Source organism: Zonotrichia leucophrys, chromosome 20, assembly GCF_028769735.1.
Source record: "Zonotrichia leucophrys gambelii isolate GWCS_2022_RI chromosome 20, RI_Zleu_2.0, whole genome shotgun sequence".
Taxonomy (NCBI): Eukaryota; Metazoa; Chordata; class Aves; order Passeriformes; family Passerellidae; genus Zonotrichia; species Zonotrichia leucophrys.
In genome coordinates this window covers 13,873,040-13,888,434 of record NC_088189.1, presented here as the reverse complement: position 1 = coordinate 13,888,434, position 15,395 = coordinate 13,873,040, and the positions used below count along the sequence as shown (strand labels likewise).

The 15,395-nt window shown below is 43.1% G+C and overlaps 1 protein-coding gene across 1 annotated transcript in view; it reads left to right on the top strand.

The window, feature by feature from the left end:
• The window catches only part of CPNE1 (copine 1), a 61,787-nt gene that overhangs the window by 25,894 nt on the left and 20,498 nt on the right, over positions 1-15,395 (top strand). Inside the window, 16 exon segments of the mRNA XM_064729673.1 lie at positions 1,186-1,240; positions 1,243-1,298; positions 1,300-1,314; positions 1,802-1,981; positions 2,293-2,366; positions 2,580-2,652; positions 3,299-3,382; positions 3,837-3,878; positions 3,880-3,927; positions 8,635-8,732; positions 9,388-9,392; positions 9,709-9,797; positions 9,885-9,944; positions 10,388-10,521; positions 11,143-11,197; positions 11,277-11,326. Coding sequence (XP_064585743.1) covers positions 1,186-1,240; positions 1,243-1,298; positions 1,300-1,314; positions 1,802-1,981; positions 2,293-2,366; positions 2,580-2,652; positions 3,299-3,382; positions 3,837-3,878; positions 3,880-3,927; positions 8,635-8,732; positions 9,388-9,392; positions 9,709-9,797; positions 9,885-9,944; positions 10,388-10,521; positions 11,143-11,197; positions 11,277-11,326 — 1,118 coding nt within the window.

Here is a 15,395-nt window from a genome sequence, read left to right as displayed (position 1 = left end):
TAACTGTGACTTGCAATTTTACAAGAAATGTATTTATTAAAGTCAGTGGTTTCTTTGTGAATCTCGTGGTTGAAGGCAACTGAGTAGAAAATGGATGGCTTCTGTCACTAGTTTTAACAGCTGACCACCAGACCACTTCAAACAATTAAAAAAAAATATTCTGGTGTTAAACCAAGTGATGATGATGACCTTAGTTTAATGCTGCACTATGATTGTCTTTGCCTAAAGCTTTGCTAAATTTTACTGAGTGCTGGTTTTGTCCTGTCACTGTTACTGGAGCACCATGCACTGGCATGTTAAGTGACTTCATTAATATTTGTCCAGGGTAGATTGCTGACTGGGATGTCCAAGGGATTAAATGTTGTACAATAAAAGCTCATCTCTTTAAGTTAAATATATTCATCCTGCAAGTATGAGGAAGCCATGGGGTACTTGGGTACTAAAAAGCCAAAGCAAGTATTTCCTTATTTTCCTTATAAAATAAGACTTAGAAGAAGAAGCTTCTCTATGAAATAATCCCATTTAAAGGTCTAGTCCTCAAACTGTCCAGTCTCTGAAATGTTTCGGTGCTTGAAGGCTTATTTTCTAATTCAGTTTTGAGAATTATAGCTGTTCCTCAAACAGAAACGTCTGCAGTTTAATGTCTAATAAAATTTAGTTATCCCCTGTTTGCGGGATGATGTTGCGGTGTTTTGGAAGCCAACACGGCAAGGCACGGGGGCTCTGTGGCTCCCGTGGGTGAGCAGGGGGAGCTTTGGCATTGCTTTCACCGCGTGGGGCAACTCTTCGGCGCGGAGCGGTGGCTGCGGCGGGACGGAGGTTCCGGTCCCTGTGTTGGGCTGTGAGCGGCGGTCCCGGGGAGGGGACAACAGGCCCGGCCCTTTGTAGAAACCTGAGGCAGCAGCACGCACCGAGGCAAAGGGAAGGGCTCCTGCGGGGGGAGCGGGAGCAGCGGGGAGAGGCCGGTAGAAATAGGTGAATTCAAGAGCGAGGGGCGAGGCGGGCCGCAGTTGGTGCCCGGCTGCGCGGAGGTCCCGCGCTCCTCCGCACCGCCCGGCCCGGGGCGGGAGGGGCCGCGGGGCGCCGGTAGCCGCGGCCCCGCCCCGCCCGCGCGTGCCTCGATCCGCCGCGTCGGGGGCACGCGGGGTCCGGGCCGGGCCGTCTGACGCTGTGCTCTGCCCGCAGATGGCCGCGTGCGTGTCCCGGGTGGAGCTGTCCGTGGCCTGGCGGAGCCTCCTCGACGGGACCTGAGCTCCAGGTCGAACTCCCTCTGCGTCCTGCCGCAGGACGCGGGGCGATGGCCGCTGGACTGAGGTAAGAGCGGCCCGCGCGCTGCCAGTGGCTGTACAAACGCTGAGTCTCCCCTTTTCCATCCCGTAGGTTTTCCTGGCAGGTGTGCGACATACTTAATTCAGATTTACGATTGGTGAGCAGTCACATTGCCCACACTCAAGCCTTCAGTGTTTTCTTTAATTGCTGACTTGTTTGCTCAGAGTTGCATCAGGAGGCCCATTTGCCTGTAACGATGTGACTTGCTGCAGAGCACAGGCTCCAGAATACATTGTTTCAGCAGTCTGTTCCCCCTAGTTTCCAGAATTTTCCCATACAATAGCGTTTTTCAATGCCATTTCCTTTCCCGGTGAGCCATCGGTCAGCCCAGTTTGTCACTGAGCATGAGGCATGGTGCAGGGTGTGTAGCCTTGCTGGTGCCTCTGTTCACCTGGTGCAGGTAAAAAGCTGTGTAGGAGAATATGGGCTTGTTACTCATTGTCAACAGCTTTGCTCCTGTGTTGTTTTGCAGCTAGATCACACGAAAAAGATCAAGAACTGCCAAGACCCTAAATTCTGCAAGAAACTGGTTGTGGACTACTACTTTGAGAAAGTACAGAAGCTAAAATTCAGCGTGTATGATATTGCTAACAAATCCTTTGATTTAAATGATGATGACTACCTGGGAGGGATTGAGTGTGCACTGGATCAGGTACGTGTAGTCGTGTTAAATGATGTACAAAATAGCAGCGAAAGTTGGCTTTACTATGAAAATGAAGTGAAAATGTGCTTTGTCAAAGGCTGAAACATATTCAAATTTGAAAACACTGTTTAACATGTTTGTTTGTGTTACCATTGAATGTGGTTAGAAAAATCATGATGTCGATCAAAGCAAAGGTTAGAAATACATGTATTTTGTAATTAATTGCTTAACTTAGGAGGCACTTCAAGAGTAATTCTTTCTTCTTTGTCTAACATGATATATTTATTATTATTTTTTTATTATCTGACTTCTAACCTTAGGTTGTGTCCAGCTCAGTGTTCACCCAACTGCTGGAACTGAAGCAGGAAAAGCCAGCAGGAAAGGGCACTATTACAGTAGAGAAGGTTTTTGTTTGAAAAAACTCTCTCAATATGTTGTCTGGGATAAAGTGGCTTTTCTGGTTTCTTTTCAGTATATCTTCAAATGCTACATATATACAGGAGAGAGATATTTAAAAGAAATTACAGTTTCTTTTATGGACAAAATATAAGCAAAACTCTGTGATTTCTTGTTTGCACCTTTTCCCCCCCTAAATTTCCATGGCAGGGATTTCAGCAGAGGAGATTAAGGATACCAGGGTTGTTTACCTGGAAATTGAAGCCCAAAACTTGGACAAAAAGGTATTGATTTTAAAAATAATATCTTGCATACTTCTCTAGTAATTACATTTTGTGCCTTTTGGTCAGGAATCTCTGTGTTTGCTGACGTTAAGCTAAGCCAGTAATCCATTTGTGAGCACAGGCTTGCTGTATTTTGTGTTATTTACAGTGGAGTAAGTTGGAGATACAATTGCATGTTGAAGTCCACAATGTCAAACTAGAAACTCAAATGCCAGGTTTAGGTTTTAAGGTATTATTTTGGTTTTGAATATTCTGTATGTGAATACCAATCACTTATATAATTGTCTTAAGCAAACTGATATTTCAGTAGTTTTGTTAAAGAAGAAAAGGTGGAAATTTAGGTGTTCTGCTCAATGTTATTTTAAGACCAATACAGGGATTTAGTCACCTAACTCTCAGTTAACAAAATACGCGATTTGTAGGGACAAAAGTGGTTTGAGGAGGAGATCTTGGAATTGGAGCTTATAAATGCTGATGACTTAGAGAGTGCAGCAGTTTTTAAAAGGAAAATAAAAAAGGAAAGAAAATTAATGCACAGTTTGTTTGACTTCATTATTTTTTGAAGTATTGTCTACTATTTAGTTAATTCTTTACTCATTTTGGTAAAATATAGAGGAGGCTGATTACTTCTGGGTTTTGGGTGCAGGATTTCTTAGGTAAATCAGATCAATTTCTGGAGTTTAACAAGCAGAGCAATGCTGGACCATGGCAGCTTGTGTACAGAACAGAGGTAGAATTTCCTCAAAGTGTTTTCCTTGAGTTGATCAGACAGCTTATTCTTACTCAAAGTGAGAGAGAGTCCCGCTCCTGGTCACGCTTTGCACCAGTTTTGGAGAGAAAGTATCGTATAAAAAGGTATTCTGCTCACTATGGCTGTAGCAAATTGTTTATTTGCTGCCTGGTGACTGGATGGAACTACCTGAGTAAGGAGTCTGACCACGGATAGCAAATGAGAAGAGGGTCTCTCTTCCTTCTCATTGGTGTTGAGCTTGGCTGTAAAATGTAACTTCACTGAGAGCATCAAGCTTTTATTTCTTGCAGAGCTGTTGCTTGGCCATTGATACATGCCAGGATTGAACTGGTTGAAGCTATTCTTAACTTGCCATGAAGAGCCCTCATGTCATCATTCCTTGTGAGTTGCATGCTGTATTCCTCATGTGACATTATGCTGTCATATTTTTAAGGTCATCAAGAACAACTTAAATCCATGCTGGAGGAAGTTCAGCTGTTCCCTTGCAAACTTTCTGTGGTGGAGATTTTAATAAACCTATCAAGGTACAGCCTTTAGAAATTCTCTTTGTTGTTCCAAGTCATCAATTTTCTGTTGATGCTAGGTATGAGTTATCAGGTTGTCTAGTCATATTTAAGTTATTAGATTGCCTTTCTAGAATTGTAGTGCAGCAGATAAGGGATTATATGTCTGTTTTAAAATATGATGAGTTGTCAAATTGAGAAGTCAGGAAATGCAGAAGTGACACAGTTTCCAATGATTAGTCATAAGAAGAATTGTAACTGGTTTTTTTTCACTATTCTGGCCAGGGTTTCAAGTTGAGCTTTGGTGAGGGTGTCTTGGTTGGTTGGGTGGTTGGTTTTTTTGTTTTTTTTTTTCATTGAGGCTTTCTAGCACTGTTTCTAAGTTGACTGAGAAACGTGCAGATATTGGACAAACTTAAGTGCCTTGGGATACTAACACAGAGAGGTCTTTGAGGTATCTGTCAGATTTATCCACTCAAGAGACTGGAAGGTTTTCCCAACTCTTTTTCTATCTTTTTCAAGTAGAAATTTAGTTTTGAGTCAGAATTGCATTCCCTTGTGGTCTTGTATATGATAATTAATTCTTTGTGTCCCTGGCTTGTGGAGGTATAGCAGAACAACTGCATAGCAGAACAACTGCATATTTTAATATGTTTCTACAGAAGAAAAATCTGATAGCAACTTAATATGGTAATTTTTCTTCTGAGCAATGCATTGATAATTTAAAGGCATTTAAATACATAGATTGTTCTGTGTGTGTAATTTCTTTCTACTTTTCTAACACCTAAATGCTTTACATTTGCAGAATTTTACTTCTTCGTCCTCTCTCTGAAGAAATCTCATGCTGAAAGCTTGATATGGAAGATTTAGCAAAATGCATGCATGCTAATGTTGTTCTTTGTGCAGTATGGTAGTTCCTAATAATTACTGAGATTATTAACCTGGAAATAGGTGTTCAGGTGTTGTCTTGGTGTAAAAGACAGGTGTCTGCCAAAGAAGGCGGGAACCTCCCATGGAAAGGAGACTATGACCCTCTTCCGTCTGAATTATTATAACTTTGAAATGACAGGGCTTTCAGGCAAAGATACCAGAAGAGGAATAGCAGTTCCTTGCTAGCGTGTGTGTGTATAACGTGGCAAACCAACCCCCAGCCCGGCAGCACCGACGAGCAGATGCAGAGCCCCAGGGCCGGCCTTGTCCCGGCTGCAGGCACCTTCCCCTGCGGTGCAGTTCCGGGCACAGCCAGCAGGGGCGCTGCTGGCTCCCGGCCGGGCAGGGCGGGGCGATGATTCCCCCGGGGCTGCAGGGGGCTGCAGGGGGCGCTGTGGCGCGAGCTCGGCCGCCTCTCTGCGCACGGCAATGGCGGCCGGGCTGGCGGAAGGGATGCACAAGGGGCTTCTTTGGCGAACTCGCGGGAAGCAGACAGGCAGGAACCTCAGAACAGCAGGCTGGAACAGCAGAGGTGAGCAGACCCTGGGTGGCAAACAAAGTGTAGCAAAAAACCCGAAGCTCTGGCAGGAGCAATGGGGTCCAGCAGTGGCAACCAGGCTCCCATAGGCAGCAGGGAGGTGCTCCCTCCAGAGGGGGAGAGGGGTCCTGGGTTTCCCCTGAGGCACTCAACCACTTGATGAGGGTCTCTTCCAGTGAGGTTGGTTGTTGAAAAGGTCCCAGTTCAACAGCTGCTCTTACGAGCAGAGGCTCACCCAGGGTTAGGAGAAGCAGTGAAGGACAAAACTCCACAGTGGGGAAGCCTTTGGGCAGCAGTAGTTCAGCACCAAAACCACAACCGTGACCTCTGATTCCAAGAGCAAGGCTGTAAAAGAGGGCTGAGCCCAGGCCCTGGCCCCCAGCTAAGTCTTGGTATCTCTGCACTTCGCAAGAGAAAATCTCCCCCAGGTACCAAGCTCACTCCCCAGCTGAGACTGCAGCCAACTACACCCCTTGTCCCCTCCTCCCCATCTTGGCCACATCTTTTGTCCCTCGTAGGCAACAAATGGGAGGAAAATTCCCTGAGAGAAAGGAAAAAAAAAAAAAGAAAAATCCAAACCTTGAACAGGTGTACTGGGCTTGTTGATTGGTGGCAGTGTTCTAAGTGGTGTTTGTGAATTGTTATTGTTGGGGAATCAACAATCTTAGGTCAGAAAGAAGTCATCTTTGTTCAAAAGTGTGCAGCAAGCATATAGAGGAGGTGACTAAGAGGTGCATATTGTCATTGGTTAGAACTGACATGACATGGTCTACACATGCTGTTTTGTGGGGCTATATTTTCTATAGCCCAAAAATATTGTGTTGTTATTTTGTTTTGTTTGTTTTCTAGAAGCTTTCTATGCTTTGGAGTCCACTTCAGAATTATGTACTTATTCAAAAGAATAGCTTTTTTCTGTTAGTTCATTTAAGCCAAAATTCTTGATGTATGGGCAAATAATCTCTGAAATTTCCCAATGTAGCTGTGAAAAAGGATTAAGCTGTTCATATCCTTAACATGCTGGGGAAGTTAGTCAGGGGAGTCTAGACTGATAGTCAGGAGTTTCACTAACAACTCTGAAGTATATAATATTGCACTGCTGTTTTATTTTTCATTTGGAATTTGTTCCTCGAAACCTCTTGTTTGAGGCTTCCAAAAATTTACCTAGTGGTGAAACTTTGGGCAGCATACACCATTTTGGTGTATGCCCTAAACAACAACTTTGCCAGCTCTGCGTGAGGATTAAATGCTGAATATGTGTGTGAACATAAATCTTTTGATCAAATGTTATCTACTGTTATGGCAATTCTGTCTTCATTGTGATTCAGAGTGATGTTCTCCTTGTTCTGTGTTAAGAACAGCTCATATTTGTGACACAGCCTAATCTTTGTTCTGGTCTTATGAAAAATAAGTGAGAGCAGCACCTCAGCCCCATAGTTACTTAAATAGAAATAACAAATGTAGCAAATAGAAGTAGCAAAATAGAAATTTGTATTTGTTGGTATTCTCAGGTTTAGTGGCATATACACAAAGGCAAAATAATTTTCTGTGGATTTCGAAAGTTCCTCCTGTAGATGAAAGGGGCCTTTTTCTTGCTGACTGTATTCCATGGCTTGTTATGAGTATTGGAGAGTTCATTTGCGAAGAAATAATAAATAAGTCAATACAGTGTCCTGCAGTATTGGAGGGTTTTGTTTGCAGCAACACCACTCTTTGGGCTGCCTGCAGTGAATCTTGGCCAGTCTTAGAAAAAAACCCTTGTAAGAAGAGGTTTGTTTTAAACCATACCTTGTTGTGAACTAATAACTGCACTGGTCCTTGGCATGGCTGTGAGGGGAGTAGGAGCAGGAAGGAGGGGAGAAGAAATGTGTGGAGATGGCTGGATTCCCTGAAGCTCTCAAGGTGTACTGGCATAAAGGAGACTTCACTGGGAGTCTGCACCCTGGCTTCTGCACAAGAGAAGGCCTCCCTGGCATGATCCAGTCACTTTTGGGTGATGTGCAAACATCAGAAATGTTGGGAGAAACCAAGTAAAGTTCAGGGAGGAGGCGTGGGAATTGCTTCATGGTGGAGTGTTTAGATGAGAAGAGGAGAAGTTAGGTGGGAAGGATGGGGGAGGAGAAGGGGAAACAGTCTTTGTGGTGTCTTTTGCCATTAAGACACTGGAAGATGCCATGGTGCTTCCCATTTAGGTGACTACATTAAGCCATAATTCACCTGGGTGTTTGCATGGGTTTTCCATTGATACCAGTGGAAGACACCCTTTAGATCTGAATAGTCCTGTAAAGAGCCCTATGTCAAATTCAGGTATGTAGCCATTGAATTTGACATCCTTATCAGGGTGTGAGATTACCCATGGGTTCATCTTGTCCCATTGTCCTTAGGAGAAAGCTGTCACTGTGGTTTATACCGGAGTAACGTCAACTTGATTTCTGAAGGCAGATCTCAGAAAGAGAGTTCCTGAATCTGTGTGGCATGTGAGCTTCAGAGGAGGAAGAGGGAGCTGCTTACAACTGTCCCTTAGTTGTCTGCTTCTGGAATTACTTGTGTTCTGCAGTTGAACATATTAGAAATGCTCCTCGCTGGTGATTTCGTGGAGAGCTATGACACCATGTTCCTGTAAACTGGTTATTAATGTATTTTTATTTGTATATGCATTGCCGTTCTGCATTATCTAGTTCTGAAGCCTTCATTCTGACATAAAAATTACTGTTTATTAATAAAGTATTTATAATTTGGTTGGTATAAGATGCAGAAAGAGACAGACTTACTGTTCCATGGAAATTGGAATTTCCTTGTAAATTGATACTATTGTTTGACAGAAAAAAGGAGCACAGTTTGAATAATAAAGTTTTAATTGCTTGTTCCCATTACCCCAGTTGCATATCTTGTCCTGAATGACCTCACATTTACACATTTGTACTGTGAAATGTTGGGGGGTTTTAATGTTTCTTTAAAATATTTATTTATTTATTTAATCTCTTCCATTTAAACCAGGGGAAGATTATTTTTTTTTAAGTTTTCACCATGCATACTTAAATGGGTGAGGAAGTGAACATGTTCCTCTCTTGAGATTCACTGTGGCTGTGTGTCTTTGCACCTGGGTTTCAGTTAGTGGTGTGGCCAGCATCCCCAGTCCTGATGGCATGGGGGAGTTCACCAGCATTGATGCAGAGCTGTCAGACAGGAGATGGGGCAGTGAGCCATGGCCAGTCTCCCTAATGCAGGACACCTGCCCATTGCCTGCTTCCTTCTCCTTTCAGGTGCAGTGTGCAGATTGTGACAGCGATGGCTCCCATGACTTGTTAGGCGCTTTAGAAACGACTCTGGGCACATGCAGACAGCTGGTGCTGCCTCTCTGGTGAACTTCCTCAGCCACTGCTTAGTCCAGATTTCAGCCTTTCAAATCCTTTCTAATATTGACCTCGGACATGCCCTTTTAGTTGTTACCTCCAAATGTGTATTTTTGTATTATTAAGCCAACATTTAAAAATAATAAAAACCGGTGTGGGAATTATTTTTCTTTGGGTTCTGTTACCATTCCTATTTCTAAAAATATCCTTGAGCCAGTTATCTGCTGACCCTGTTGTTCGCTGAGCTACTTTTCCCAGCAGTTCAGCTTGCTTTGGCCTCTGCTGAGTCAAGTGAAAACAGAAGTGTGTTTTGATATTGTAACAGGTGAGTCCAGAAACACAGCTTGTCTCATATAATGTATGTGCTGGAGCTGGTCCCCCTCCTGAGCACTCTGGTCACCTTGCTTGCTAACAGTAGTCCTTCCAAGGGGCACTTGGTCTTGGTCATCCAATACTAGAGTAAGTTGAGTCACATGCTGGTGGTGCTGGTTTTTGTTTGTTTGCAGTGAAAACCTGACATCTCATTCTCCTGGAGATTGAGATGCACCTGAATTGAGGCAGCTGTATTTGCACACAGGATGTAGCCCAGGACTATTCCAGTTGCCAGCCAGCTTGATTGGGCATAATACAAAAGTGGGTGGAAGGTTCTTGCCTTTTTTCTAGCCCTTGTGACTTCAGAACCAATGTGAATGAATCCAAGCAGGTAAGCACTGCCACTGGGAACCTGTGGCCCAGGCTTTTTTAGCCTTCCCACCCTGAGAATTTTGCTTCCTCTGCCTAGTGCTGGTGGCAAAAGCACTCTGTTTAGCTCATTTACATAGTGGCCAAAGTAGTCACAGACCTTTTAAAATTCAATTTCTTAATTCTGCTGGGTATTTTGGTAACTCTGAAACTGGGGGATGTGTGGCACTATCTGTTTCAGTGATTTGCTCTCCTGTAAAGGCACATATTTTGGAACATGCTTCTGTGCTTGCTTTCTGTAAGTGGAATATGAATGCATTCATCCTGAGAAAAAAAAAACAAAAGAAAAAAACTACAAAAACTCTGGCATTATTAGGATAAAATCCTGCAAGGTAGGAAGATTTTTGTTGGGTGTCTTTTTTTTTTTAATTTTCTGATTGTAGTGAAATGAGTAGATGTTACAATATCTGTTCCTCTAGATTGAGACAGAATATTAATTTCTGGACTATGTGATGGGAGGCTGCCAGATTAACTTTATGGTGAGTTGTTCCCCACTGCTTGTATTGGTAGATGACAGAACAAAAGCAGTGAGGTTGTGTTCGGTATTTTTATTGGCAGCATGAGTGACTGCAAATGCAGTATGAATTTGCAGTGATGAAGTCTGCAAAACACTAAAGGATACTGTATTTTTGTTTTTCTTGATCAAATAGCACTTTAATGGAGCTAGGGCTTCTTAAATGTTTTTTGAGAAATTGGTTTGGTCTGTCAATGGAAAGGATTGCTATGGGTTGGAAATACCTGTACCCAAGTCGGAAAAGGGGTGCAGTCTTGTGTGCATGTCCCTGCGTAGGGTTGCTGTGTGCCTGGGAGAAAAGGAACTGTGTGGTCTTGAGTTAACCCCCTGTTTCTGGATATAGTTTGTTCTTCTCATTTGTTTGTGCTGACATATCAGTGACTTGCTACCGTCATGTTGCCTGATCAGGTGGGTGTAGACTTAACTGCCTTTAGTGGAGATCCCAAGTCACCAGAATCTTTTCACTACATCAGCCCAGATGGGATAAATGAGTACCTGATTGCCATCTGGAGTGTGGGAAGTGTAGTCCAGAATTATGATACATATGTAATGATCTTGACTGATCTAGTCACCATGTCAAAAATGTGACTAGAACAGCTTGTTCTAGCCCTGCACTCTTGTAATGATCGAGGGGCTGCCTTTCCTTGGGAGATCCCTTTAGGAGCTGCTACTGTTTCCTCTTGCTTCTGTCAGTGTTAGGGAGAGCAATGGCAGCCCTTCATAATTTGCCGTATTTGCTTGGCTTGTCCCTTCTGAGTCCCTTGATGCTTCAGCTGGGCACTGATCTCTTGTTGCAGATGATGCATTGCAACCTGAATGTCCTATTTGGTTCAGTGGAAATGGACATTGGGAGCAATGGGAGCAGTCATGGTTGTCTGCTTTGTCCTGTAGCCAGGCTGGGAGTGGTCTGGCTTTTCTCTTGCTACTTTGAAATCCCCTGAGAGTCCTGTGGGGTGCTGCACTGAGAGAAATTATCTAACTCTCAAGCCCAAGTCTGAAACCATTGGATACCTGGTACTAGGCCATGGCCAGCTAGATGATGTACCAATTCCTTGTGGCAGGAATTCTGCCTTGGTCTCCAGCTACTTTTGGTGAATAAAACTGAAGAGTGAGTTATTACAGAATTGCTCTTTCTCATTTTTATTGTTGCCTTTTCTTTCCAGTGACAAGCTGTTTCCTGCATTTGGGTTTGGAGCTCGGGTTCCTCCTAGCTGGCAGGTGGGGCGTTCACCATGCTGGGCCCTTGCTCTGTCCATGTCTGCATTCCCTAACTGTTTGTAATGTCCCACTTCCCAAGGTATCTCATGAGTTTGCTTTGAACTTCAACCCCAGCAACCCTTATTGCCAAGATGAGAACACCTTTTTATTAATAATGCCACTGAGTGGGGGAGATGTTTGAAGTGCTGTGTTTATTTCACAACTGGTAGAAATCAAACGCAGCACCAAGACATGGGGCAAATATAGCTTTACTCTCACCCTGATGCTGACAAAAGCAGATGTGTGTTGATGCAGGCAAGCTCCATAACCTTCAGTGAAAGGGTCTAGATTTAATTGATTGTCAGTCGGTACTGAAATTTTTGTTGCTTCAAAGTGGTTACTTCTGCTGGGTTACAGGTGCCAGTGGATTCAGCTCAGCCCTTTGCCTGTGCTTGTTAAGATTCCAGAGCCACCATCTGCTGAGGCTGTTAGAAACCAGGATTTACCCACCAGCAATGTGGATATGTTTGACCACTCTCTTTTCAAGTTTGTCTTAAAATCTTGCTTTTCTTCATAGCCATCTTCTTCAGAGGAGGTGGTTTCAGGTTATATTTGGTTTGTATGGCAATGTTTTGGTAGTGGGAGCTACAGGGGCGGTTTCTCTGACAAGCTGCCAGAGTCTTCCCTGGTATCTAATGGAGCTGATGCCAGCCAGCTCCAAGATAGACTCATCACTGGCAAAGACCAAGTCTATCAGTGATGGTGGGATAACAGATTTAAGAAGGAGGAAAAAAACCTTGTGTGACAGCACTCAGAGGGAAGGAGTGAGAATATATTAGAGGATCAGTACTAGAGACACCAAGGCTGGTAAATAAGAAGGAGGAGAAAGTGTTCCAAGCACTCAAGCAGAGATTCCCTTGCAGGCTCTGGTGAAGACTATGGTGAGACAGCTGTGCCTCTGTAGCCCATGGAGTCCATGGGGGAAGAAACACCCACCACCAGCCCATGGATGCCCTTCCCTGGAGTAGCCTGTTCCTGACTGAATGCATCTTGTTGGAGGGACCTACACAAGATCTGCAGCTTGTGGGGAGGACTCGTATGGGAGAAGTTTATTGAGGATTGTTTCCTGTGGAAGTGACCCTTTGCTGGAGCAGGGGAGGAGTGAGGAGAGACTTTCCTCTGAAGAAGGAGCAGCAAAGATGATATGTGAACTGACCACAGACCCCATTTGCTGTACCCCACTGAGGGGGGAGGAGAGAGAGAATTTGGGAGTGAATTTGAGCATCAGAAGAGGGGAGGTAAGGGGAAGATGTTTTCAAGATTTAGTTTTTACCTTTTTTTTATCCTATTCGGATTTGATTAGCAACAAATTCATCTGATTTCCCCATGTCAAATCTGGTTTGCCTATGACGGTGGGTGCTGAGCAATCTCCCTGTCCTTATCTTGACCCATGAGCCTTATTGTATTTTCTCTCCCTTGTCCAGCTGAAGAGTGGGGTGATAAATGGCTTTGATGGGCATCTCATATCCAGCCAGGGTCACCCCAGCACACTGCTGTGTTTAAGGGCAGCTCCCAATGCTAGATCTTGATCTTTAAGGGCTGAGATCTCTCAGCATGCTGTCACACAGAATTGTTCTTGAACAAACATTTTTCACTTAGTTTTTTTCCTCTGGTCTTAGGCCAACAAAAAGTTGAAATAGAAATCCAGTGCTAAAATCCAAGCATTTCTTCTCAGTTCAGCCTTGTCTGCCTCACTGGGATCTGGATCTGTGGTCTTTTAGGGTCTTTGTGCAGCAGTTTTGAGCAATACCATGCTAAAACCTGATGATGGACAATGTAAACAGTGACAAATGAAGCTGCATTGATACAAGCCAGGAATAGGTCAATTTAGATGGATCCATAGAAGAGTACGTACCATCTAAAATAGGACTTAAAAAAAATAGTTTGGTTAAACTGAAAAAAGCTTTTTGCATTAGAAAACCCCTTAGAGATTGCCATTTCTGTTACAGAAATGGTGGAATTTTCAATCAGGGATTGTTTTCTCACTTCTGCACAAAGAAAATGAAAAGATAGTGTTCCCAAGAGCTTCTGACCTTGTCTAATTAGGACATAACCAATTAAACAAGGTAAATTGACAAGGTAGAAAGGAGGAGTAAACATAGTCTTCAGCATATCTTTGCTAGGTTATTTTTCCTGCAATTTCATAGAATCAGAGAATGGTTTGAATTGGAAAGGACATTAAAGGTCATCTAGTTTCAGACCCCTGTTTTGCGGAGAAAAGAAGAAACTTCACAACTTGTAAAAGTTGTAAAGCCCGGTATGCTTTTATTACGACGCGCGCCGGACGCAAGACTCCCCAAAAGGGCATGCGTACCCCTGAAGATTTCAGACCTCCTTTTATCCCCCTTCCAAATGCATATGCATACAGTTTCACAATAAGTTCATACATATTCATCTTGCATGACACTTAGCACTAATTCTTCTTTATCGGAGGAATTCCTAGGTCGGGGGCAGATTGACCTCGTGGTTTTTCTGTTTTTCTTTCTCTGTCTCCTCGCTGTCTCTGGAACGCGGCCTCTCCTTCAGCTTTAGCTCCACAGACCCTTCACCTCTCCCAGACACTTCACCTACTCTGTCTCATTCCCCCCTTTCCTAGGAAATAAGTAAATTCTTTTACTTAAGGAAAATTTCCACGACAATAAGTGTCTTTTAGCGCTTTACCATGTACATTCGACAAAGAGGTTAGTACAGCTATTCGTTGTAGCATCCTACAGTTCCAAATTAACAATATAATAGACAATCCTAAGCTTATCCCAACTAATATTAATAAAACTACAATGGGGTGACACAACTTATTAAGGACTCCATTCGCAGTTGGTGACCATCCAAAGATCACATCCCACCAGTGATGAGTCATATCTTGTCTTATTCTTTGTAGAACCCTGGTTATCTCCTTTGTATCATGTTGGACAGTAATTAAGGTTTTCTTTCCACTTTCTCGGATTTCTTTCAAGACTTCTAATAGGTCTTGGTGCTTAATTAATTGTTTTACCAATGTAAGGTTCACCCCAATAGGGGTAGGTGGTAGTCTGTGATACATTGTGTAATTGGCTGTAATCAGCTGGTGGGATGTTACTGGTACCAAATACGAAAAACCACACCCAATAATCTTAGCAAAATTACAAATACAAATACAGAGATTAGAATGGTTTCCACTAGACAGAATAACATCATTGCTATCAATTTGTACAGCAGCATAAGCAGTTCTCAAACATACACCCTATTCCAGTATATACGAGCACAGTTTTCTGGTCATTGAATGGATGAATTTCAAAGTGACAAATACTCTGTTCAGTGTCCAAACACATCCTAGGCATTAGCAGTATTGCTTTCACAAATGAATCCCATTTGTTCTCTAGTAATGCAGGATTCTAAGTTTACTACCTGCCACTTTTCATTCATCTTTTTGTGCCCACACTCTATGTTCTGAAGGATAGAGTGTTGTTTCTTCATGGTTTAATCTTAGGGCAATGATGGGATGGATAACATAAACAGTGGCATTACATATGGTAAGCACAAAGGCAGTGGCCACATTAGAAATAGGATCATAGGTGAAATTCACCATAATCCACCAGGATTAAAACTTCCTTTCAAAATCAATTGCATTATCCCATTCAATTTTCTGAATTTCAGCTGGAAAATTACCTTCACCCCTTTCCTATATGATCAGAGCTGCTGTTGCTTGTATCCATAACTGTGCTTGTATACAACTGAAAGCTAAAGACACATTATCTTGAACTATACTAAGTGCTTCTACTATCAATTTGTGGTCTTGGTCCCCGGCCTGTTCATACTTCTTTACTTTGGCAGTACTTTTGAAATCTGTCACTGGCTAGTTCCTAATGCCAGTAGAGATTACTATAAAGGCTGCTTCAATTTTGTTAGGCTACCTGCTGCAGCAGCCAGTTTATTCATCAGTATTTCTGAATCAATTCTATTTAAAACTCCTAATCTTGTCCCTAATATGCCAGTTAGATGTTTGTTATGGGGAACAGGAACTGCTTTCTGTCCATGATCATCCCTCCCTGCCAGAGGGATGTGCTGGGCTCCTACTACAAATTCAGACACACTTCACAAGTGTATCTGACAGAGGTTTAGGTCATACTTGAGACAGATGTTTGTTCTGAAATGTAGAGACTTCAGGGAATCTTACTTCTCT